This window comes from Rhinolophus hipposideros (genome assembly GCF_964194185.1).
Source record: "Rhinolophus hipposideros genome assembly, chromosome: X".
In the NCBI taxonomy this organism is placed as follows: Eukaryota; Metazoa; Chordata; class Mammalia; order Chiroptera; family Rhinolophidae; genus Rhinolophus; species Rhinolophus hipposideros.
Genome location: NC_138046.1, coordinates 618,011 through 642,792, shown reverse-complemented (window position 1 = coordinate 642,792; position 24,782 = coordinate 618,011). Strand labels below are relative to the sequence as shown.

General features: G+C 47.3%; 1 protein-coding gene across 1 annotated transcript in view; it reads right to left on the bottom strand.

Moving 5' to 3' along the window:
- Window positions 1-9,965: 9,965 nt before the first annotated feature.
- SLC16A2 (solute carrier family 16 member 2) overlaps window positions 9,966-24,782 on the bottom strand; it is a 66,844-nt gene continuing 52,027 nt past the window's right edge. Inside the window, exons 2-6 of the mRNA XM_081042985.1 lie at window positions 19,585-19,729; window positions 16,268-16,718; window positions 15,198-15,341; window positions 12,751-12,979; window positions 9,966-12,201 (exon numbers count right to left, since the gene is read on the bottom strand). Of these exons, the coding sequence (XP_080899111.1) occupies window positions 11,981-12,201; window positions 12,751-12,979; window positions 15,198-15,341; window positions 16,268-16,718; window positions 19,585-19,729 (1,190 nt within the window). The 3' untranslated portion in view covers window positions 9,966-11,980. The remainder of the gene's footprint in view (window positions 12,202-12,750; window positions 12,980-15,197; window positions 15,342-16,267; window positions 16,719-19,584; window positions 19,730-24,782) is intronic.

Here is a 24,782-nt window from a genome sequence, read left to right as displayed (position 1 = left end):
AGGAATGGGGGCTAGCAAGAAGATGGTGGCTGGCAAGCGCGGACTGCTGTTAGGCAGATTATGTAGATCCTGCTTCCTGTGTCTTCAGCACAGCCGCCAGCGAGAATATATTGGTTTGACTTCCCTACCTATGGCTCCGTGGGTGTTCCTTTTTGGCCTTACTGTGTCCTGCGTTCTTGGGCGGGGAGTGGGAGCCGAGACCCCGCCGGACGCCCTGCACGACAAATGGCGCAGCGAGCAGGGTCCCCTGCGTGACACATGGCGTAGTCGGCAGGATACGGTGCTGGCCAAAGCTTTCCGAAGGGCAGTGGAGCAGTTTGTGCCTATGAAAGCTCAGTCTGAGGAAGACCAAGAGGAGCAGCTGCCGGAGAGCTCGATTCCCGTGGAGGGGTGGAAAGACGTGGATGGTTCCCCAACCAGCAGAGGCCGGAGAAAGCAGAGAAAGCAGAGGTTGTTGCTGCCCTGTGGGCTGGGAACTGCTTGCTGAGCAGCCCGGATGCAGGACTTTTAGTCCCAGGAGGAAATGCTTGTTGAGTCCTCCTTGGGAGATGAGGGTGAGGTCAAGGTCATCCCTCACCCCCAGGACAGCCCTGGCGAATGACTATGGACTATGAGGAACTGCCTTCTATCCCTGATTTAATGGACGCTTGACTGTTTGGGAACATACCACCATGTAGTGGGACTGGTTTGATGTTTGCTTTTGTGTCTTGACTGGCCGCCATTGATAATATGTAAGCACCTTGATGTGAGCCGCTGTTGTTCCAGCACAGTACCCCGAGAGGCCCAGAGAGAGAGTGGCAGTGCCCTGAGGCCCTGGCTGTGTCCAGGAAGTCTGGCTGTGTCCAGAGAGTGGCAGTGTCCTGAGAGGCCCTGGCTGTGTCCAGGAAGTCTGGCTGTGTCCAGAGAGAGTGGCAGTGCCCTGAGAGGCCCTGGCTGAGTCCAGGAAGTCTGGCTGTGTCCAGAGAGAGTGACAGTGCCCTGAGAAACTCTGGCTGTGCCCGGGGAGACAGGTGGTACCCTAAGAAGCCCAGGAAGTCTGGCTGTGACCAGAAGTACTGTGGTGGTCCCCTGAGAAAACCTGGCTGTGCCCGGGGAGACAGGTGGTACCCTAAGAAGCCCAGGATGTCTGGCTGTGCCCAGAAGTACTGGTGGTGCCCTGAGAAACCCTGCCTGTGCCCAGAGAGCCTGGCTGTGTTCAGGATAGTGCATTCACCTCCAGGCTCCTTGCACAGGGCCCCTCGCAGAAGACGCTTGTCGCGTAGATTGTGAGGCGAGACCCTGTAGGGGTGGAGTGTGGGGACAAAACCCCCAAAAAGCAGTTTCCAGGCTCTCGGCCTCACATAGAAAGGTGCTGGCTCGGGTAGTAAATGGCCATCAACTGTGATCAGATGCCAGCAGCTGTGGCTAGTTGGCCGTCAGCTGTAACCCGTAGGCCATTGGCCACTAATATAACGGCTGTGGCTACGCTAGCAGGAAAGGAATGGGGGCTAGCAAGAAGATGGTGGCTGGCAAGCGCGGACTGCTGTTAGGCAGATTATGTAGATCCTGCTTCCTGTGTCTCCAGCACAGCCGCCAGCGAGAATATATTGGTTTGACTTCCCTACCTATGGCTCCGTGGGTGTTCCTTTTTGGCCTTACTGTGTCCTGCGTTCTTGGGCGGGGAGTGGGAGCCGAGACCCCGCCGGACGCCCTGCACGACAAATGGCGCAGCGAGCAGGGTCCCCTGCGTGACACCCTGCATGACACATACTTACACTATGAGATGCACACAGGAACTGAGATCTCCTAGGTGAAGAGCAGATTCAAGTCTCCCAACCCTCACTCACTGTGAGTGTAATGGTAGGTGGATTCACCCCCATTATTTTTATTCCTATCTCCCACATGTGTGCATGATGTGACTCCAAAATCTACAGGAAGTCACACACCCCCAAAAGGGTACATTTGGAGACAAAGTCAGAAATGCCTTTCAAACTGAAATTATTAAGAATCAACAGGAAAGGGAGATTAGCAAAAAGTGGCCAAACTGGAGAGATAGTATGTGCTTATAATATTATTACTTTCATGTTTCCCACATTTCTATAAATCATATTGCATGTCTTCTAAACAGAAATATCAAGAGCCTTCCAAATTCAATTGGGCTGATTCTGAAGTAGAAATGACTAGAATGGAATTCATTGAGTAGTGGGGGGAGTTTTCATAGGTTCAATTGTAACAAGGATGAGGTAATTGTGTTGTCACAAGAAAAGGGAAGTTTGCACAGAATATTGAAAAAGTAGGGCCCAAACTCAAGAATTGGATTGCGTTCATCAGCTCTGTGCGAAGAGGAGAGCGTGGTATGTGGCAGACATAAGATTTGGTTCCTGTGGCGGTATACCCAACTATGAGGCAAAGCCTTTTGCTCAGGTGCAGCTACACACAGCCTCTTCGGATTACCATAATGGCAGCTAACATTTTCTGAGCGCTTACTATATGGCAGGCCTACTCACATTTTCGCTTGACTCAACATACTAAGCAGGATACTAGTGGCTTCATTTCACTACTCTAACTTCCTCTTGTGTTTAAGTCTGTTTTATTCCCTCTTAGGGGACTGAAAGCTAAGAGAAGTTACTAAGGCCTAAATTGGTTGGTTTAAGGCTGAGTATCTGACTGTTTAGAAGCTCTTCCCAGGAAATTGAAACTGTGTGTGTGTGTGTGTGTGAGAGAGAGAGAGAGAGAAATGGATTTTCCCTCCATGGCCAAACCTTAGAAAGTAAACACCGTGTTTCCCTGAAAATAAAACCTAGCCAGACAATCAGCTCTAAGGCATTTTTTGGAGCAAAAATTAATATAAGACCCGGTCTTATATAAGACATGGTATTATACCTGATATTATATGATATGATATTAATTATATTATTGTCGTGCTGGGAACCCTGCTTGCTGCGCCATTTGTCGTGCAGGGTGGCCTGTGGGGTCTCTGGTCCCGCTCCCCACATAAGAACGCAGGACAGGGTGAGGCCAAAAAGGAACACCCACGGAGCCATAGATAGAGGAGTCAAACCAATATATTCTCGCTGGCGGCTGGGCTGGAGACACAGGAAGCAGGATCTACATAATCTGCCTAACAGCAGTCGGAGCTTGCCAGCCACCATCTTCTTGCTAGCCCCCATTTTTTCTGCTAGCGTAGCCACAGCCGTTATATTACTGGCCAATGGCTTACGGGTTACAGTTGACGGCCAACTAGCCACAGCTGCTGGCCATCTGATCACAGTTGATGGCCATTTACTACCCGAGCCAGCACCTTTCTATGTGAGGCCGAGAGCCTGGAAACTGTTTTTTGGGGGCTTTGTCCCCACAATTATATAAGTCCCGGTCTTATTTACTATAAGTAAAATAAGACCGGGTCTTATATTAATGTTTGCTCCAAAAGATGCCTTAGAGCTGATTGTCCGGCTAGGTCTTTTTTTCGGGGAAACATGGCAATAGTGCCATGGATCTCTGGGGAAGCTGTATTTCCCATGCTTTCTGAGGAGCAGAGGAAGCTGCTCATCAGAGTGTGATGCAAAACAAAACAAAACATTATAAAAAGGATAAAGATATTGTCTGTTGTCTGAGTTTCTGCAGACTTTGCAGTTGCCTGTTCTAGTTCATTCCTGAGATCCCATAACACTCTTGACTTTGGGTTTTACAAGACACCTCAAACTCTTTAAAATCAATTTCCCTATTTTTGCGTCAAGCAGCTTACCTTGGTTTTGGTTACTTGTAGCTGGAGAATCTTAGTATAGATACCTTAGTTAGGTTGATCATCCTGCCTAAGTCCCTGGACTAATTTCCTTTCATTTGTCTTTTATCACCTTGTCCAGAACAATGTCCAAGAACGCCCTCTACTTTCCCTGCTTCAGTCCCTGCTCCAGCCCCTTTCTTTCCACTGGCTGACATGCTGCAGTTCAATTAGTTACTCTTGCCAATGCCCAGGGGGTTGAGCCAGAGCCAAGCCACAAGTCACTGCCAACAAAGTAGCTGCATTTATTTCCAGTCTGTAGTAGTAGATAATTTATATACGTATTTAGAGTCTGTTGGAAGTTGTTGTGGAGAAAGTGGAAGGAGGAATAGTTCCAAAGTGAACATAGATACCAAATCAGTAGAGGAATGAAAGACATTTGTTAGATAATCTGTAGGAGCTCAGCCAGGGATCTCAGAGGAGACAGAGCAGATGACTGAGGTAATTCTCCAAAAATCAAGTTGCCATGTCAGGCTAACTGCTTTGTGGTGCATAGCTTTGCTTTTGAGGCAGGGAGAGCAGAAATATAACAAAGAACTAAAGAATTAGCAACCAGACAAGACAGGAACTCCAAGGCAGGGGAGAAGGTGAAGGAACAAGGTGACAGGATGGAAGAAAAATGAAATAGAAAGGCACAGAGACAAACCAGAGCATTCTAAAAGCACCAAGTCAGGAACCAGTTGACTCATCTGGATGTCGGCCAAACCAGACAGGGTAGCCCCATGTTGTGTTGATATAGGTAGTAGAGCCAAGAGCTTTGAAGACACTGATTTGGCCTTTCCTGATTATTTCGGCAAGACCAATATCCCCCCCCCCCATATTTATATCAACATGATTTGGATGAGCTCCTTTCTAATTGCCACTGTAGGCCTTCAACCTACATCAAAAGATCCTGCATTGTATCAGAGGTCTCCATTTCTCTCTATCCCTGTTTCCAGACAGAATATTGATAGAGACATCACAATTGAGCTGGCAACTAATATCTATCATTACTTGGCGCAAGTTTTAGTGTAAATGAAATCCATCTTTATATTTGGTCATTTTATCCAGGGTAAAGTGTTCCATTATAATTCATGAAAAATTCAAGAAAAAACAGAGTGTCTATTCAGGCATAATTGGTTGCAAGAAACCCACTCAAGTTAGCTTATATAAAGTGAAGTTTATTCTAAGGTTATGAGTAGAGTAATAGGATGGAAGGAAGAGTACAGAAATCCAAGAATAAATATTGTAACAGGAATGGACCTCACCAAGATCAGAGAGGGGGCATAGTTTTGGCTTCAAGGTAGTCTAGTAACTAAATGACTGCTTCTTTGCATCCCACTAACACTTGACTGCCTCTAACTACTCATTATTACTGGTAAATCTCCTTGTGCATGGCTTGTCATGACTTCTCCAGTTCCAAGTATACTTCGTGACCTTTCAGCTGTAATAAGTCACTGTTTGTTTTTTGTTATATTTGTTGTTTATATTTTAGATTGTTTAGTTGTTTTGTTTGATATTTTAGATTTAAGAAAGTAACTGATTAGCCCAGCTAATTTTTTTCAAACCAGCCCATGTCCTTGAGAAAGGTCTTCTTTCCCATCACAAAAATTTAGCTGTACCCAGGACAGGGAGGACAGGCAGAGTCATATGGTAGAAAAAGTGACTAATTAGGCAGCACCAGCTGTGCACAGGGCCATTTCACTTACAATAGTGTATGGGTAAAGCTTGCACCTTAACTAATATATCTGTGAAGGAGAATTATAGAAGTCTTCAAGAGCAGAAGACAATGGAATATGACATAAAGTGGGAGGAAAGAAAATGGCTGAGGCACTGGTGCCTACAACAATGAAAACTAACATGACGGACCAATTTAAGCCTGAGAAAAGGCCTTAGACCCAAACAGTACAAAGGTTGTTATGGGGCTCCCTTACAGGGACATGCATCGTACATCTACTTGGAACCAACCACTTTATATTTATTCACTCATTTTTCTGCTCTTACATTATTTCTGGGAAATAATTATTATAACCCAATTGTACAGATGAAGAAAATGAAGCCCCAAAAGTAACTATCTAAACTTATGAACAAAAGAATGACAGAGCTAGGAAGTCTAAGATCTATTCCACATGTTCCTGTTAGCAAGCAGGAAGCCCCCATTGGTGGGTATAGATAGTGGCCATCTTTATGAAGATAGGCGCATAAGTAGAAAGTCAGGCAAATGTCCTGGGGAGTTGGACTAGCCTTCTGGGGCCATCTGAGTTAGCGTGGTTTTAAAACCAGGCAAGTCATGTAAGTCCTAGTAGTAAGCCAGAGGTGAAAGGATGAGACACCAGGGAGAGAGTAAGTGATAGGAATTACTTTAAAAATGACCTTATGACCTCCCCTTAAATAGCCAGCCCTGACAAAGGACCCTTTGGGGATCCACAGGCATCAGGCAAGGCCCTGGAAATTGGTCGTTACTGATGATAATGTTATTGAATAATGAAGGGAGGCGGCGAGTAAGGCACAGGACAGCTCATTTTGGAGTTGTACCTCCATTTGAGGCAGAGAGGAACCCAGAAGACAATGTCCTGTACTCCCAGGGACAGGCAGATCAGAGACTCCTAATTCCTCTTCCACATTCCCCTCCCCTTCCACAGGAGAGGCGGACGTCGGTGGGCCGTGCGCAAGGGGTCCACCGAGCTCCTGCCGCCTTCCACGCCTCCATGCCTCCATCTCGGGACTCTGGTCCCCTCACTACCCAGAGCCTTCCTTGAGGAGGGGGCAGAGTGGGCCTGGGGGAAGCAGGAGCTGACTCCAGGAGCAGCAAGCAGGCCGTCTGAGAAGTCCGTCATGGGAAAAGACAGGTTCACTAACTTCCCTACTTTCTGTGAGGTGGGCTGGAGAAGAGGTTTGCAACCTGGCCTTCAGTTCCCCGCATGGGCCTCACTTTCCCGATCTGCACAACAGGTATAAGAGCAGCTGCCTCCCGTGTGTGTGTGTGTGTGTGTGTGTGTGTGTGTGTGTGTGTAAGCCCTTGTGTTCATGGTGTGTGTGTGTGTGTGTGTATGTGGGGGGGGCTTGTGTTCATGGAGCTGGAGGGTGAAGGGCGTGTGTCTGTGCACCCTTCCTCCAGGTGTGTTGGGGGAGCAGGAGGCGAATGAGGAGGCAGGTAGCTGCAAGATCTGGGACTGATACGAGGAAAGTGGCCTTTGGAAGGCTTTAGGGCCTCAGGATCTGCAAGGCGACCCCCCTCACCCCCCACAGCCAGCCTCCACCTCGGAAGAGGGAGGGTGTATGTGGGAGGTGTGGGCGGGGAGTGGGGGTGATCAGCCGGCTCCCTCCCTCGTGAGTCTCACTTAGGCAGGCGGCTGAAGAAAGCAGGCTTCGGAGCAGACTGGACGAGTGTTGCGTGGGTGCGGGGGCACAGAGGAGGCCGGGTCTTGGAGCCCACCTGGTCCTTCCCAGCATTCCTAGGGCTCCGTGCCGGTTTGCAGCAGGCTTCGCACGCCCAGGAAATGCTGCTAGCTCACCTGCGTGAAGCTGGGGCGGCCCGTGGGGGCCCGTTCTCCCTGGGGGGGACCTGGGGACGGCTGCTGGGGGAGCTCCCACCAGCGGGGTCGCCCTCCGAGTCCGGGCACAGCTTGCGTGGGGACTGGCCGTCTTGGGCAGAAGCGGCCCACGGCGCTGAGCTGATTGCTGCGTGGAGGAGGCGGCCCCGCAAGCAGGCGCGGCCTGGGGTGGGAGGTTGCAGAGCAGCGCGCCGGAAGATGGCTGCTCCGGCCCGAGCCGGCGTTTCCTGGACCCGGTTCCCGCCCGCAGCCCCCTCGTGCCCGCGGGCCTCCTGTCTGGAGTCCCCGAGGTCGCCCACCAGCTGCGGCCCGCCCCCGCCTTGGGGCCTTGGGCCCCATTTGCCGGGGAAGACAGGTCGGGTTGGAGGGCTGTCTGCCCGCGCAGCCCGGGCCCCTCGAGGACGCAGGGCGCAGCGCTGGGCCGTGCGGTGGCCGCTGAGGCGACGTCGCCGCGGTCCCGGTGCGGGTGCGGTGGTGTGGGCGTGGGCGCGGGCGCGGGGATGGAGCAGGAGCGGGGCTGGGACACGCGGCAGCTGCCGTCTGTCCGTCTGGCTCCCGGGACAGACAGTTGGCGCCCCCCCCCCACCACCACGAGCCCCTCCTTCCTCGCCGCCCCTTCCCCGGGTTCGGGCTCGGACACGCGTGAGATGTGAGCACTGAGCTGAGTTGATGGCGCCGCGTCCGGCTGCGCAGGAAACCGACGGCGGAGCGCTGACCTCTTCCGGGCGGCGCTGGCCCCGCGGAGGGCCCTGTCGGGGCGGCGGGACTGGGGTGCTGCGGCCTCGGGGCGGAAGCGGCGCCGTGCCCCCTTCCTGCCCCAAACTGCGGTTTGTATTCTCTAGGCCGCAACGGTCCCGAAGAGGAAAAGGTATCTTGGAAAGAAGATAGTAGAAATTGCTTCTTGTGTTTCTTCTCTTTGTTCCGCCTGTGCTCCTTTCATTCCTGAAATCCCTGGGTTCTAGCTGAGTGAGCGACACAAAGCAGGTCCATAGAAAATGTTGCTGAAACGACTTGAAAACCAAGCACGCAACTGTGCCTTTGGTGACCACTAGAGAGAGCTGAAAGGCAGGAATCCAAAAACCTAAAGCCAAGCCAGCTGAAGTGCCTTCCTTGTGCCTGTGCAGTATCCCCCCCATTTCAGCTTATTAGAATTTCAGTACTTCCTTCCGGACTCTGTTTCAAACCCGCACCCACCCTATCTAGGTACCAGCTGTCACACACCTGGGAAGTGGCAGAGAGCTTGCTGCTGGGAGACTCCTCAGACATGAAAAGTCCCTGCAGGAGGACATATGCTCATAAAAAGTATGGGATTCCACAACTTTGAAGTGAAATGATCCTGAGTGATCAAAAACAGACTGGGGTACTAGGGCTTCTGGGGGAGAGAGCGAGGGGGCAGCAGACCTCAGATGAGAGAGTCTCAGTGGGAGGAGATGATGAGGCTGGCATTCTGAGGATGTCTGCACTGAGTCAGGAGAGAAACTGCAATAGCCAGCAGCTGGGTGGACAAAGACCCTGTCAAAGGAAAGAAACCAGTCCTCGCTCATCGCCTCTCCCCTGCCTAGTGTGTGGCCATAGGGAGATGGACTTTGTGTGTCTCTTGGGTTGCTGGAGGTGGAAGGGCAGTAGGTGGAACCAGCTCTCCAAGGCCAAGGCTACATGAAGGTCTGCAGTGCTTGTGAAGAGAATCTCAAAGGTATGTGTCAGGAGTGAGGGTAATCATGAAAAGATGGGGTATGCTAAAAGTTACACTTAGGCTTCAATTTTGCTTGAAACCAGTAATGCTGACAACGTTTTGGAAACGGTCTCAGTACACTGTTGTTGAATGAAGTGGGCAAGTCATTTCCCCCTCCTTGGGTCAGTTTCCTCATCTGTAAAACGAGGGCTTTGGACTGGACTGGAACTCAGTTACCTGAGTTTAGGTCTCAACCTCCTGTCACTGATTAAGTGTGTGAACCTGCTGTAGCCCCTTCCTATCTCTAGGCCTCAGTTTTCCCACTAACATTTCATGGAGAGTATAGACCATGGAGACCGTAAGATGACTCCTAGCTTTGTCATCAATGTAGGTGCCTTTTTTTTTTTTCCAAATTTGTTTTTAAACAAATTTTTAAACAATTTTATTGGGGAATATCGGGGAACAGTGTGTTTCTCCAGAGCCCATCATCTCCAAGTAGTTGTCCTTCATTCTAGTGGAGGGAGCAGCTTGCCATCCCATGCGGGAATTGAACCAGCAACCCTGTTGTTCAGAGCTCGTGTTCTAAGCCATCTGGTCACCCCTATAGGTGCCTTTTGCATCACCATTAATGCCTCTTGCTTCCCGCTGTGGAACCCAGCTATAGCAGTCCTTCACATTGCCCCATCAATAACAAGGGAAACGATAGGGGGCTTGAATTTGCAACATGGCATGTTTGTAGCAAGGTAATGGCCTTGGAGGAGCCTCCACTCCAACTCAGCCAATAGGTACATTCTCATTTTGTGAAGTAACCACTTTCCCACTTCGGAGCTCCCTTACAAATCCAATCCTGAATGGTCCACCCAACTCCAAACCCCTACATAGCTCCTTTTCAAATTTCTGCTCTATGATTTGAAATAAGATTTCAGTTCTGAAGCCAAAGTTCCTGCTGTTAACCAGATTAAGACTATTTCACCCTTGCAGGCAACACACATACCAAAGCTAGATTTTTCGATCTGTTTATTTTGTTCCAAACCTTTTGAGGATTTAAATGTACCAGGTCTCAAGCTCCCAAGTTTTGTTCGTTGTCCTAGATTTGACTGTGCATGCATAAGAGGCTGCATCCTACCTTAAATATTAATACTGTGCTGCTTTGACCAACCAACATTGTCTCCAAAAGCACACAAGCCCACACATGCAGATGTACATATGTGGAAGAAGTAGACTGACACCCCCACCTTGTGTTAAGTGACACTTGATAGGGCAGATTTGGGACCTGTGAATGACTTTCCTCCATCTGGAGAGAAGTGGGTGGTAGCCTGATTCTTAAGGCTACTCACACCAGGAACAACAAAGGAGGCCCTGCATCTGCCTTCCAGTCACTTGCTGGGGGTGGGGCAGGGAGGAATGGAAGCAGGGGCTTTGTTGCTCCAACATTTTCAGTGGTCTCCTGGGGCCAAGCTTCTCCTTTCCCACTGCTGTTTGAGCTGACAGGATAGTAATTAGGCCCATTACTATTCAGAGGCAAGAACCAATGTGTTTTCCTTTGGAGAGTTGGTAAGAGCTGGACTGGGACTCCTGGAGGAGGCTCAGGACTTGGACTTGAAAGGGGCCCTCAGAGACCAACCATGTCCCAGCTGCCTGTTTGTAAGGGAAACAATAATGGGATCGCTGTCTTCTTTGGAGCCCCTCAGGGGCAAGCTCATTCTCCTGGCCCTCGAGATAGCCTTGGCTTGGGGTGGAAAGTGACTGTTAGCCCCAAGTAACAGCTGAGGATGCCTGGGAAGAAGATGAGGAAAAGTTTAGGTGATAGGAATACAAGAGACAAGGGCCCAGAACAAGGAGAAAGAGATACAAAGAGGCCGAGTGAGGGGAGACGTTGAGCCCCTAATGAAGTGAGCTGTGCTAGCTAGCTGCACACAGTCTGGCTGGGTATGCTCTTCAGTAAGACTGAAACATCTGGCACCTAGTTTAGAAGGGTGAAGATGGTCCAGAGTCTACCTTTTGTGGTATCTTTAATGCCCATGAAGCACAATGGCCCAGGATACACAGCATGGGGGACACATTGATTGGTAAAGCCTAAGAAGATATTCCCTTCTTGAAGAAACCTATCCAACCCTATGTGCAGCTGCTGCCTCTACTTTTTTTGGGATCCAAGTTGGGAATGGGATTTTCCTTAAACAGTCCCTTTCCTGGCCTAGCCTGGGTGGAAATATCATGAATAATGAGAAAGTGAGGAGTCAGTAGTTCACCAGGTCAATAACTATTGCCCCTCTCCCTACCATGCCATCCCCTCTGCCTGCTGAGATGAAAGGGATTTCTTCACATTTTGACAGGTGATACAAGGATGGGGAACTGGGAGGGCTTGCAGGTCAATGTTTTCACCTGGGAAATCTGTAAAAATCTGTGAGTGGTGTTTAAGGTCCCTTCCCTATGTGATACTCTATTCTTCCAGTCTATGATTATAGCAGCTTGAGCCAAAAAGTGAGATGTGGCTCAGCCTGAGATGAGTGGGAGTGATGAGTGTTAGGGGTGGGCTGGGCCAAGGTAAGGCTGATTGGCCCAAGCTCTGGGTCCCTCCTTTCTTTAAGCACCCATGTGTCTATGACAGTCAAAAAGAAATAGAAGGTGAAGAGAAATGAGGAGGAAGTAGAGGGAAAAAAGGATGAAGGGAAGGAGGCAGCTCATCAGTACCCAGAGGGGACAAGAAGTGCCATCCTCTTCTTCCCCCAGGGGTTAGAAAATATAGGGAGAGGTTCCAAAGGCCTGGGTGTGATTCCAAGCTTTCCTAGATCCTGGGAGAAGGACCCTGGCAAGTTTAAAGGCATTCAACGGAGAGAATTTGGTTAATGAGGTTGGAACACCTAGAGCTTTGGCTCCAAGGGAATAGTCAGGTGTCTGCAATGCTGTGTGCACAGGTTTGGGAACAAGTGTGCTGGTGGCAAAAATGTAAATGCTGAGCGGGGTGGGGTGAAGGGAAAGGGTTGGGGAGGAGCACACAATGGCAAGGAAGAGGCATTAGATTGCTTCCTCAGGGGTGGGGGAGCCTGGTAGCAGCTCCCCATTGGGGTCTGGGTCAGGTGCCAACATCTTGTCCTTGCTGGAATCCCTTTGCCCTTTCTTGAACATCCTTTGATGCATCAGAGGCACGAAGAAGAGGATTACAGCTCCAATGATTGGGGGCACACCAGCAAAGTAGAAGGCCACATGGTAGTCCCCAAAACAGTTGCGGAGGAGGCCTGAAACAGGAGAGAAAAGTCAAGCTCAGCTTTGTCCTATTGGCCAAAGGTGCTGACTTTTCTGGGGGCCCCCTCAATTTAAATACTGCTATTTGGAAGAAATAAAAGCTCTATTACAAGCACAGGTGGCTCCTCCCTGACGTACTGGAGCTGCAGGCTCTTGAGGCTAATGCTAATTATGAAGGAAGCTAACGAAGGTTGTTTAGAGAACTCTAGTGGCCAAGTTCTGGGATGTGGCCTTAATGAAATCTCTTCTACAGGCTCAGTTCAGAAGCCAGTAGAGGAGTAGGAGACTGTCTCTAAGTCTTCATAAAACCAGGGCCCACTTGCTCTTTTCTCCCTGCGCAACTATTTCTCTCTACACTGGTGGAATCAGCCATGTTGTGTACAGTAAAACTCCATTGAAATAGATGTATAACCATGAAAAGCACATTCCCCAAAATGAATCCAAGCACATATACTGTGCTTAAACAGTAAGAGGAAAACGGACTTCAAGTACAGGTGTTCAGGACTCGCCCCCTCATGTCTTCCCTGTACTATCACACTCACCTGCAATGGGGGGCCCAGCAATCATCGGCAGGGCCATCATGCCCAGGAGGTAGCCAATGGCCTGCGAGGCTTGCATTGGGCCCACCAGTTCAAACGCAATGGGAGCCATGATGGTGATGAAGAAGCCATCGCACAACCCCAGGAATAGGCAGACAACGATGAGGCCCCCGAAACCCCGGCACAGGGGAATCATCATGGACATCAGGCCCAAGAGCAGGAAGGAGATGACCTAGAGGAGCAAGGGCCTGAGGTCAGTCATATTACGCTTGCCAGTAGCAAATCACACCTTCTTTCTCAGGCTCTCATTCCTACCATGTATTAATATAAAATGGGCCCATGGGGTGTCACCAGAGAGAACACTTGGACTGAATAGTTACTTAGGCCACTTCTAAGTCCTTCATTAAAGGATTCAAAGTTTTTAAGACACTTCCTATTTAACTATGACTCTGTGTTGTTACTGCCAGTGAATATGTTAGGTTAATCAGTTGCTCTTTCAGAGAGGATAAGAAATGTCCTGAACATGCCATCTGAGAAAATCTCCTTCTTGGGAGACTTTTGACCTTTGCCAAGGTTGTTTGGTGAGAGAAGGCACAATCTAGGAATAAGAACCCAGATACCCACTGTGGGGACAGAGTCCCAGAGAGCAGTTTCCAGGTTCTCAGCCTCATGCGGGAAGGTGCTTGCTCGGGTAGTAGATGGCCATCAGCTGTGGCTAGTTGGCCATCAGCTGTAACCAGTTTGCCGTTAGTCACTGATATAACTGCCGTGGCTGAGCTAGCAAGTGCAGATTGCAGTTAGCAAGGGAGGTGGGTTACGGATCGTGTGGCTCCTGCTTGCTGTGTCTCCAACCCAGCCGCCAGCGAGAATATAGTGGTATGACTCCCCTATCTATGGCTCCGTGGGTGTTCCTTTTTGGCCTCACCATATCCTGCGTTCTGGTGCAGGGAGCAGGAACTGAGACCCCGCATAACATCCTGAAATTACACCCACCTTCCTCTCTAGGAAATTCATACATAACTGTAAGATAAAATCACACCTACCTAGCAACAACCAAGCCATAATGGTATGACAATTAAGAGTTAATACTATTATATAACGAAGAATCCCATTAACTGATTTCAATCAGATTTAATTACTACCTATTGTATCAAGCTGCCTCTTAACATCCTCCATGAGGCCTTGCCAATGTTTGGCAATTAAGAATCACTCTTGGAACTGAGAAGCAGGCTTCAACAACTGGCCCAAAGTGAGGCTGACCTGTAGGTTGTAACCATTTCCTTTCCAACAGACTGTCCAGCGGCTTCACCCCAAACACATGTGCCTGTCTTCTCAAACAGTACAAACCACAGGGTATAGTGGGGTGGCTCTTTACAACCTGAAGCTATGTATACACTCCTTTCCTCTTCCTGGCCTGTACCCAGAAAAAGAAATTTGTCCATTGTCTTGTGCTCTCAGCCTGAGACACTTACCAGCAGGATGAGATTGGACAGGTCACTTTCCCTCTGTGGGCCTTAGTTCCTCAATTTGTAAAATGAAGGAGTTGGACTACAAGTTGATGAAGATATGTTTCAGCCATAACATTGTAAGATTGTTTTATATTGTTCTAAGTGGTAAAAGTGGGTCAAGTAAGAGTGAAAAGGGGGAGAGAATGATGGGTGAGTAGGGGAACTGGTCAGCAGAAGTACTTGGCCTAAGCCTAGTTCTGCTTCTCACTAGCTAATGCCTTTGCCTCCCTTGGAGGAATTAGCTGCTGCCTCTCCTCAAAACAAAGCCCTGGCCCAATCCTAGCTACTCTGATTTCCTTTGGCCTCTTGGAGTTATCATGTGGAAGAAGCTGAGAGAGCTACACATGCTCGAACGTAAAAATCCACCCAGATAAGGCAATTGCTGATATTTACATGATTGGTTTATATCAATTACAAGCGTTTGGTTTGACCTTGTTCAAGTGACTTATCATCTCTGGGACTTGGCTCTGCCTTTCGTCACTTAGGGTACCACATGTTTCCTGGGTCTGCTGTCACCCCTCCATAGGGTTCCACATTTGGGTACTTTCCGGTAAACCCATGTGCAGGAACAAAAAGCATGAGATTAGTCCTCACTGGGGTCAGCATCTAACTCCTGGCCACAGTTTCCCTCTTTCAGATGGGAGAGCATTTACTCATAACAAATTTATTTGAACATATTCTTAGAGGTTCCATTTATACTGTTCTTTGTGGATCCTCACTCCATCTTGATGAAAGAGGCAGAATAAGGATGCTTGTATTCATTTGAAAGCAAGAGAAACTGAGGCTCAGAGAATTTTATTGACTTTCCCATGTTGCACAAGAAGCTGGTGTCAAAGCTGGGACGCACGGTACAGCAGTGACACACCCTGCCATTCTATCTCAAAGGGTGAGGGTAATCTAGCATCTGTTCCTCCCCATAGTGGACAGAGTGGCCACACTCACCTGCAAGTAGATCTTCTTAAGTCCAGGAATGGAGTCACTGACACGGCCTGACACAAGGCGCCCAAGGCCTGAGGTAGCCCCAATACACACCAAGAGCACCCAGGTCTGCTTGATTTCCAAGAACTCCTCTTCCACATATTTCATCTGAAAAGCATAGCACCAGACCCCCCAGGACAGGAGAAAAAAGAGGCGCTGACTGGTGAACTGCTGGCATACCCAGAACCCTGTACCACTTACTTGTTTGGACCATGGCAAAAACTACTGCCCCTGCAGCCCCCTCCCTTATAGCCCTATCTCTGGGACAAGCTCTCTGCTGCTTCTAAGAGCATAAAAGCCTGCATATCCCTGGCCTCTCTGGATTCTGGGCTTCTGAACAACAGCTGAATGGGATGGGTGTCTCCAAGCCTCTTCCAAGCCCTGGTGGGACAGAAAATGCAACGGTTCTCCTACAATCTCCCCATTCTGCTACCCAGAACTGACAGACTAGGGTAAAATCAGCTCATTACGGAGAAGGATTCACCAACTTTCAGGTTTTAAGTGTGTTTTAAGAAACATGAGCTGTATGGAAGATAACAGCTGGACTATAACCAACAGCTGTTTGGCCAATTAAGTAAGGTGGATGATGGTTAAATCAAACTAAATGGGTTTCATTATGGGAGGATTCTTTTGATACCTTTAAAAGATTGCTACACAATATGAAGTGAGAGAGATCTGATATATGTTAAATGATTTGACCACAAAGAACAGCATCCTTGGGTCACCTGGGCCAGTCTCCTACATCCCAGTGATGCTTATCTTCTCATGAAAATCTGTCTAAACTTTTCACGAGGAGAAACTACAGGCATAGGCCTTCCGCTAAGGAACTCCTCAGATTTCCCCTCCAGTCTTCCCTCAAACTGTGCCTTTTCTACTCTGAATCTCTCAAACTGCTAATTTGCCTCTTTTTCCAAAGGTCCCAGTTCTCCCCTTTCAATGTCCTCCACCCCAACCCTCTGGACTCTAGGCAGCTTAAGGGCAGAGTCTTAGGGCCAGGTGGGGTGGGCCCATGGGCCCACCCTGATATTCCTCACCAGGTGTACATAGGGAACGAAGTAGCCAAGGGCAGCAGCAGCAATCCCAAAGGCCCAGATGCGGTAGGTACGTTGGCGGAACACTCGCATGTTGAAGTACTTCCTGAGTTGAGCCAGAAAGCGTTGGCACAGGGTGCGGACACCTCTCTTGCTTGGGGTGTCCTGGGAGCTGGGCAGGAGGGGCCGGTAGGTGAGCGAAAGCAGTGTAAGAATAAACATGAAGGTACTCAGCACCTGGAAGGTTTGGGCGAGCTTTATCTTAGCCCCCAGCGTTTTGATGAGAAGGGGGAAGGATATGGAGAAGATGCTACTCCCAGCAGACACTACACCATTGGCCAGACCCAGGCGGCGTTGGAAGTAGTGGCCCAGGATGACGAGAGATGGCTGAAAGGCGAAGGAACAGCCACAACCAAAGAGAATCCCATAGGTGAAGTAACGCAGGCTTAGCGAGCTGTGGGAGAGACACCAAGAGCTATCCTCAGCAGCCTGATCAGCAATCTACCTGTCCTCCCCTCACCCTCCTGACACCTGCATCCCACATCAGTAACCCACAGCCCCTCTTACCACTGACCCTCAGAACACACAAGTAACAGGACCTTCTCATCCCCATTTTGCAGGTGGAGCAGCAGAGGCTCAGAGAAGTGATTTACTCAAGGTAGCATAACTGGGGATAAGCAAAACTTGGGCTTGACTCCAGGTCTGTGTGACCCTAGTTTGAATCATAGCACTTCATCATAGAGGACTGTTCAAAAGAAGGGCATAACCAACCTATGCAAAGGCTGGATGAGGTGCTACAAGGGGTAAGTCAGTACCTTTGAGAGAGCAGTTTTACCTACTGCTCATCTAGATAGAAGGGGTACGCTGGTAGCCAAATCTTTATTCCAAGTAACAACAAAGGTCTGCAAGGACTGGAAGGTTGAGACCGTGCTTAGGACTTTTCGGTGTCTTTCTCTGTGCTCAGGGCTCTTAATATTTCAGAGAATGGCTGGCGGTCTCCTGAGAGATCGCCCCTCCCCAACCCTGCCTAAGGTCTGACTATTTCAAGACCCTTTCCTTTAGGCCCTACATGATCTCCTGAGGTTCCCAACATAGCATGGCTGCTTGACGGGACCTTGAGTCTCAAAGAAGTTGTGGGTCTGGCCAAGTAAGACAGGTTCTGCGTCAAAACTCTTAGGCCCTGCTGTGGCCATAGGCCTCTTTACCGGAAGGCAAAGCATCAGCATGAAAAAGGCTGTGGGAAGGTTAGCTTGGCCAGCTGTCTGCCCCCAAACAGTATTTGCACAACCTACTGAAGAATTTTGTTTTCTTTTTGAAGCTTTCACATATTTTGCAATAGTTTTTATCTGACCACTTAATTACCTGATACTCTCCATGGTCAGGCAGTTCTTCCCAATAGATAGACCCAATCACCGTACTAAAGGCCTATGCTGTGGAGATGATGTGGGCCTATCATTTCCATTGATTTCCATCTGCTTGCATTCACTGGATATGAACAAGGGCTTGGCTTCAACACGGTTGGCTCCACTTGGAACCATTAGCTAAGACAACTGCTCTTGTGCTGTCAGATTCTAGCAACCCCTTGGGATGGCCTGGGCTAGGAGCATTGTCCAAGGGACAGGAGTTACACATTCAGGGAGTGGGTCAGTGGGGGTAAACCATGGAATTCAGTTCAGGTAGATCTATTTCCATCTGGGCCCGCAGGCAGGAGGCCACTTAGTAGGCCTACATTCTGCTCCACCTCACACCATCCAAAGAAACTCAGAGCCCTGATTCAGACAACTGGGAGGACTACTTGGAGCTCTAGCCACAAACAGAACCATTTTTCCACTGGATGTGAAGCCACTCAGAAAATTTCTTGGCTCTGAAGATGTTCTTACAGAAAAGGCAAATGGGGTTGGGGGAGGGGTTTAGGGGGCTGGAGAACAGAACGCCTAAGGAAGAGTGCCAGGAGAAAACACATCTGAGCCCCTTCCCGTCCTGTAACTGAGCTCATGTGGACCGGAAGGGAAATGGGATCCCTATGTTGCTAATTTGTTTATACTTCACTCTGCTCAGCCTTAAAAAGCAGGCCTCTCCTGCATTGTGTGGAGATGAGCTGATTCTGAGGCCTAGCTCCTTCCCACAAGGAGCCAGACACCAGATTGCTGAGGGCAAATGAGGCCAACCACTAGAGTGGTCCTGAAAGGGTTTGGAGCTGCTGCCTTGGGAGGACTGAGCCAAGAAACCATTGCAGAATAGATGTAAGCTCTGCTGGAGGGTGGGCTGGGTATCCAGCAATGCTCGTCACAAAGAAAGCTGGCTTATCCTCACAGGACCCAGTTGTGGCAGAAGACAATTATCATTCTCTGATGTGAGTGCATTGTCCTACAACAGCCCAGGCAGATTGGAAGTAGAAGGTACCATAGCTTCCAGAGTGTCTTTGGCTGAAAGTCAATGGAGTTCTTTAGGAATCCCATATTCCTCAGTCTGTGGTAGAGGGTTTTCACTTCTCCCCTTGCCTACAGACATGTGTCTGCAGGGCTGGGAGAAAGAAAATGGAAAACAAACTTGTATCTTGCTCCTTGCCTGACATTACTGAGTTTTGCCAGTAGGACTATCAGGACCAGAGTTTGACTCTAGCTTAGGCCTAGCTTGGTAGCTGGGTGCTGGGTCTGTACCTCAGTGGGGGATGCTGCTAAACATCCTTTCTCATGCCCCAAACATGAATCCTTATCTGTCCCAAATTGTGCATACATTGGTAGCCAGAAATATCTGGAAAGGGGTCAGAAATGCTAAACAGCTTTTGGCTCAGCAGATCTCTTTTTACAGCATAAGATTCCTTTAGGAATTCTGTAATGGTAGGTGTCCACATGAGCTCACTCTAAAAGCTCATTCCCAGGAAGACAGGTGAGGTCATGAGATGTTGATCAAAGGGGAATAAAATGGCAGCACTGGAAGAGACCTGAAAAGACAATCTGGTGTAATCCCCTCATATTGTTAGAGATACAGAAAATGAGGGCCAGAGAGAGGAATGGTACTCATCAATTCTTCCATAACCATTCAGTGGCCAAAACTGGACATGGGCCCAGCTGTATGAACTCCCAGGCATAGGCTCTTCCTACCAGTTTGGAACTCTTGGGTCCTCTTTGGTCACTGTGTCCTGGGGACCCTACTTAGGTGAGTCCTATTTCACAATGATCCCTGAGAGTAGAGTCTTTGAGGACCTTACATGGAAAGGGCCACAGGGGATTCTGCAATGAGAAGAGTGTCCCTAGTTGAAGCCTGGAAAGAAGCCAACCCTCGGGCTTGAGCAAATGGCCAGCAACTCATAGCCTTACCTGGTGAAGGAGCTGGTATGGAGTCCGATGAAAGCGATGGCAGCCCCTGCAGTTGCTGTGATTCGGCAGCCCAAACGATCAGTGAATATACTCACAATGGGAGAGCAGAAGAAGATCATGCCCATTGAGAGGGCTCCCACCCATGCTACAGAGGAAATAAGCACAAAGATGCCTTCGCTTAATGTGGTATCTGGTGGTGTGACTGGTGTCTCAATTCTTCTGTGGCCTTTGACAGGGGGCATTGCATTGGTCTGCACTGCCAGTCAGCCACTCCCTAGTGGTCAGACAGGCAATGTGAGAAGCAGGAGTCCAGTTCATAACTTCAGAGCTGGTGCAACGAAGCTTTAAAGATCAAGTCTATACCTTGGGCTGTTTGATAGGAACATGTAACTGAATTCAGACCAATGGAATGTAGGTATAAGTGATACACACCACTTCCAGAACCGGACTATAAAAAAAAACTCCCATGAGTTTTCTGCAGTGAACTTGAAAGCCATGTATTAAAACTGGCAGAACTGCCCTCAGTTCTGTGTTGGTCCCTGAATAACTACATGCCGTGAATGTTACATAAGAAATAAATGAAGAAACTTCTCCCTTAAACCACTGAATTTCTGAGGGCCATTTGTTACAGCAGTTAAACCGACAGACACTAAAACAAAGAGTTCCCTCCACTACCATCTTAGTGATAAAGAAACAGGTCCAGAAACGTGATGGGACTTACTAAACATCACACAGCAAGTTAGTGACAGAGCTGGGACTCAAACCTAGCTCTCCTTATTCCTAGTCCAAAGTTCATTGTAGTATATCTTCTATTGGGATGAGTGAAGCTTCCCATCATTGGAGGTGTGCAAACAGAGGCTAGATATAAAACGGGATTCAAGCACTAGGGTCAGATTGGGACTAGCCAACATTTTAGGCTCTTCCAAGGATGCTAAGCCAGATTTATAGCCTTAGGCACTGGACCACTTGGTTCCAGGGCCAAGAAGCATGGGCATTAATTAAGACTTCAGGAGCTAAGGTAAGGCTTCTCTTGGTCATTGGAACAGCCCTGTGAAGATGGTAAGATTAAGGAGCAGAGAAGGCCACAAACAAAGGCAACCTGGAATTTTACAAGGACATAGGACATGTTCAGGAGCCACTCGAAGATGTCTAAGAAGCTCATGTAACCATCATGGTGAAATCCTTCATCAGAGCCCACGTTGGGCAAGTCATGGCTCCAAACTCAAATAAAAAGAATTTATTTTGTTTATAAAGGCTCTTAAGTGTCAATAATAATCCTCACCAGGGAGGAAGAAAGTTGTCCTTTTATATTTTTCCAGCCAATTTCTCCTTCCTCAGCCCTCAGAAAAAAAGCCCAAGGGTTTGTTTGTTTGTTTGAAGGCTATTATCAAGTTTCATCTTGGGCCTCTCTTTTCTAGGCCAAATAATCTTAGTTCCTTTAACTTTTCTTCTTAGCTTAATTTCCAACTCTGTAATTATACGTTCCAAGTCATTATCATCATCAATAGGCATTCATTGAGTATCACCTGAGCAGGGCGCCAGGCCAGCTTCTGGCTCTCAATCATGGAGGCCAAAGTGGGCCAGTCTGAGTGATGCCAGGGCTAGCTCACTGGCTGTGTCTCTTACTTCAGTGCCTAATAGGTTGTTCAGATCCCCACTGGGAAAATTTGCTGCTTGGCTCCCAAAGTACTGGCCTGGGAGACCTGCAGTCTCATCATAGTTTTACCTCTTACCTTGCAATTTCACCTGTTAGCTGTGGGACCTTGAGCAAGTCACACAGCACTTCTCTAATCCTCAGTCTTCTCATCTGTAAAATGGGGATTAAAATTCCTGATGTACTTTCCTCAAAGATTTTTTTAATGATGATCAGATGTAAGAGAGCTTTGTAAATACCAATAGTCACATCATATACAAACTTTAATGCAAATGGATCATAGTCTTAAATGTAAAACTTAAAACTAAAAAGAAGTTCCAGGACGGACAGGTGGCTCAGTTGGTTAGAGCGCGTGCTCTCAACCACAAGGTTGCCGGTTCGACTCCCGCAAGGGATGGTGGGCTGCGCCCCCTGCAACTAGCAACGGCGACTGGACTTGGAGCTGAGCTGTGCCCTCCACAATTAAGACTGAAAGGACAACAACTTGAATTGGATGGAGCTTAGTATGGGTCCTGGGAAAAACACACTGTTCCCCAATAAAAAGTCCTGGAAATACAAACTGTTCCCCAATAAAGTCCTGTTCAAAAATAAATAAATAAAATAAAAAGAAGTTCCAGAAGAGAGTATAGGAGAAAATCTTTCTGACCTTTAGTTAGGCAAAAATTTCATATATTTACAAAAGTATGATCCATAAAGGAAAAAATTGATACATTCCAGTTCATCAAAATTTGAAATGTCTGTTCTTGGAAAAATAGTTACAAAAATGAAAAGGCAAGCCAAAGCCTGGGAAAAACATGTTTACAATACACTATCTGATAAAAGACTGGTACTCAGAATAGAAGTGTGAGTTGACTCTCACAACTCAATAAGATTAAAACAAACAATCCAATTTAAAACATTGCAAAGGATTTGAACAGACATTTATTTACACACACACACAAGCACACATAATATGAACGACAATTAAGCATATGAAAAGATGCTCAATATCATTAATACAAGAAATGCAAATTAAAACCAAAATGCGATAGCCACTACACACCTACTAAAAATGCTTTTAAAAAATGACAATACCTAGTACTGGGGAGGATGTTCAGGAAATGGAAATCTCATATACTTCTGATAGGAAAATAGATCAGTGAGTACCAGGAGGAAAGGATTCATTACAGAGGAGCCTGAGGGAAATTTTTGGAGTGATAAAATGTTATATGCTTCTACTGTAGTGGTGGTATTCTTTTGTCAAAATTCATAGAACTGAGCATGTAAAAAGGGTGAATATTATCACGTGTAAATTATACCTCAATAAGTCTGATTCCAGAACATTTCAATCACCTTAGAAAAGAAACCCCAAATCCATTCGTATTCATTCTCCAGCCCCTGGTGCAATCACTAATCTGATTTCGTTTCTAAGAATGTTCAAGCATATTGTCAAAGAGGAAAAAATACTTAAATTGAGTAAATCATCTTACTAATATTTCAAAAACTAGAACTCACAATTGTTTAGCCATTCTTGAGAACTGATTATTGGGCTTGGAGCTATCTTTTGTACAGTCAAAGAAAGTTCAAATTATATTCGACATAGCTTTTTTAAGTTAATGACATGTATCCATCATTATGGTATCGTATAGAATACTTTCACTGTTCTAAGAATCCTGTACTCCCCTTATTCATCCCTCCCTCCTTCTCAACCCCTGACAACCACTGATCTTTTTATTGTCACCATAGTTTTGCCTTTTCCAGAATGTCATACTGGTGGAATTACACTGTGTAGCCTTTTCAGATTAGCTTCTTTCACCTAGTAGTAATATGCATTTAAGTTTCTTCTGTGTCTCTTCATAACTTGATAGCTCATTTTTTTAAGCACTGAATAATATTCCATTGTCTGGATAGATGACAGTTTGTTTTTCCATCACCTACTGAGGGTCACCTTGGTTGCTTCCATGTTTTCACAATTATGAATAAAGCTGCTATAAACAATCATGTGCAGATTTTTAATGTGGACATAAATTTTGACTCATTTGGTTAAATGCCAAGGAGTGTGATTGCTAAATTGTATGTTTAGTTTTGCAAGGTAATGCTAAACTGTCTTGCAAAGTGGCTGCACCATTGTGCATTCCCACCAGCAGTGAATGAGAGTTCCTACACAGCCTTGCCAGCATTGGTGGTGTCAGTGCTCTGGATTTTGACTCTTCTTATAGGGGTGTAGTGGTATCACTGTTGCTTTAATTTGCATTTCTCTGATGATATATGATATTGAGTGTATTTTCATGTGCTTATTTGTCATCTGTATATTTTCTTTTAAAGATTGTATTGGGGAGGGGGAACAGGACTTTATTGGGGAACAGTGTGTACTTCCAGGACTTTTTTCCAAGTCAAGTTGTTGTCCTTTCTTAGTTGTGGAGGGCGCAGCTCAGCTCCAGGTCCAGTTGCCGTTGCTAGTTGCAGGGGGCGGAGCCCACCATCCCTTGCGGGACCCAAGGAGTTGAACTGGCAACCTTGTGGTTGAGAGCCCACTGGCCCATGTGGGAATCGAACTGGCAGCCTTCAGAGTTAGGAGCACGGAGCTCCAACCGCCTAAGCCACCGGGCCGGCCCTGTATATTTTATTCGATGAGGTGTCTGTTAAGGTCTTTGGCCCATTTTAAAACTTTGTTGTTCATTTTCTTGTTGAGTTTTAAGAGTTCTTTGTATATTTTGGATAACAGTCCTTTATCAGATATGTCCTCTGCAAATGTTTTCCCCAGTGTGGCTTATCTTCACATTCTGTTGATACTGTCTTTTGCAGAGAAGTTTTTAATTTTAATGAAGTCCACCTTATCGATTATTTCATGAATCGTACCTTTGGTGTTGTGTCTAAAATGTCATCATTGCCATAGCCAATGTCATGTAGGTTTTCTCCTGCTATTGTCTAGAAGATTTATAGTTTTGTAGTTTATATTTGTGTCTGTGATCCATTTTGAGTTAATTTTTGAAAAAAATTTAAATTTAAGTATAGCTGGTATATAATCATATTGGTTATATTTGTTTCAGGTGTACAATATAGTGATTAGACATTTTTATATCTTACAATGTGATCACTCCACTAATTCTAGTAATCATCTGCCACCATGCAAACTTATTACAATATTATTGACTATATTCCCCTTCCCCCTATATTCACTCATCCTCCCACCCTCTCCCTTTGGTCTCTGTATTCTTTGATGTGACAAGTGGTTTTCTATTGTCCTAGGCATTTTGGATATTATGTTATGAGACTCTGGATCTTATTTAAATCTTATGTTTTAGTAGGCTTACTGAGACATTGTACCAGCAAGGTACCCACTTCATTATCACTAGATGGGTGGGAGACATAGGGGTGGAAGTCTGTGTTCCCTGCTTCGCCTCCATTGACACCCTGGGGAGGATGGGTGCCTTGTTACTGCTGAGTAGGGGTTGGTGTTCAAGACTTTCACTGGACTTCCTCTGATGGCTTCTTCAGCTCCAGATTTATGAAGCAAAAAGAAAACCCAGGCAATTCATCACTGTGTTATTCCTCAGGACCTGAG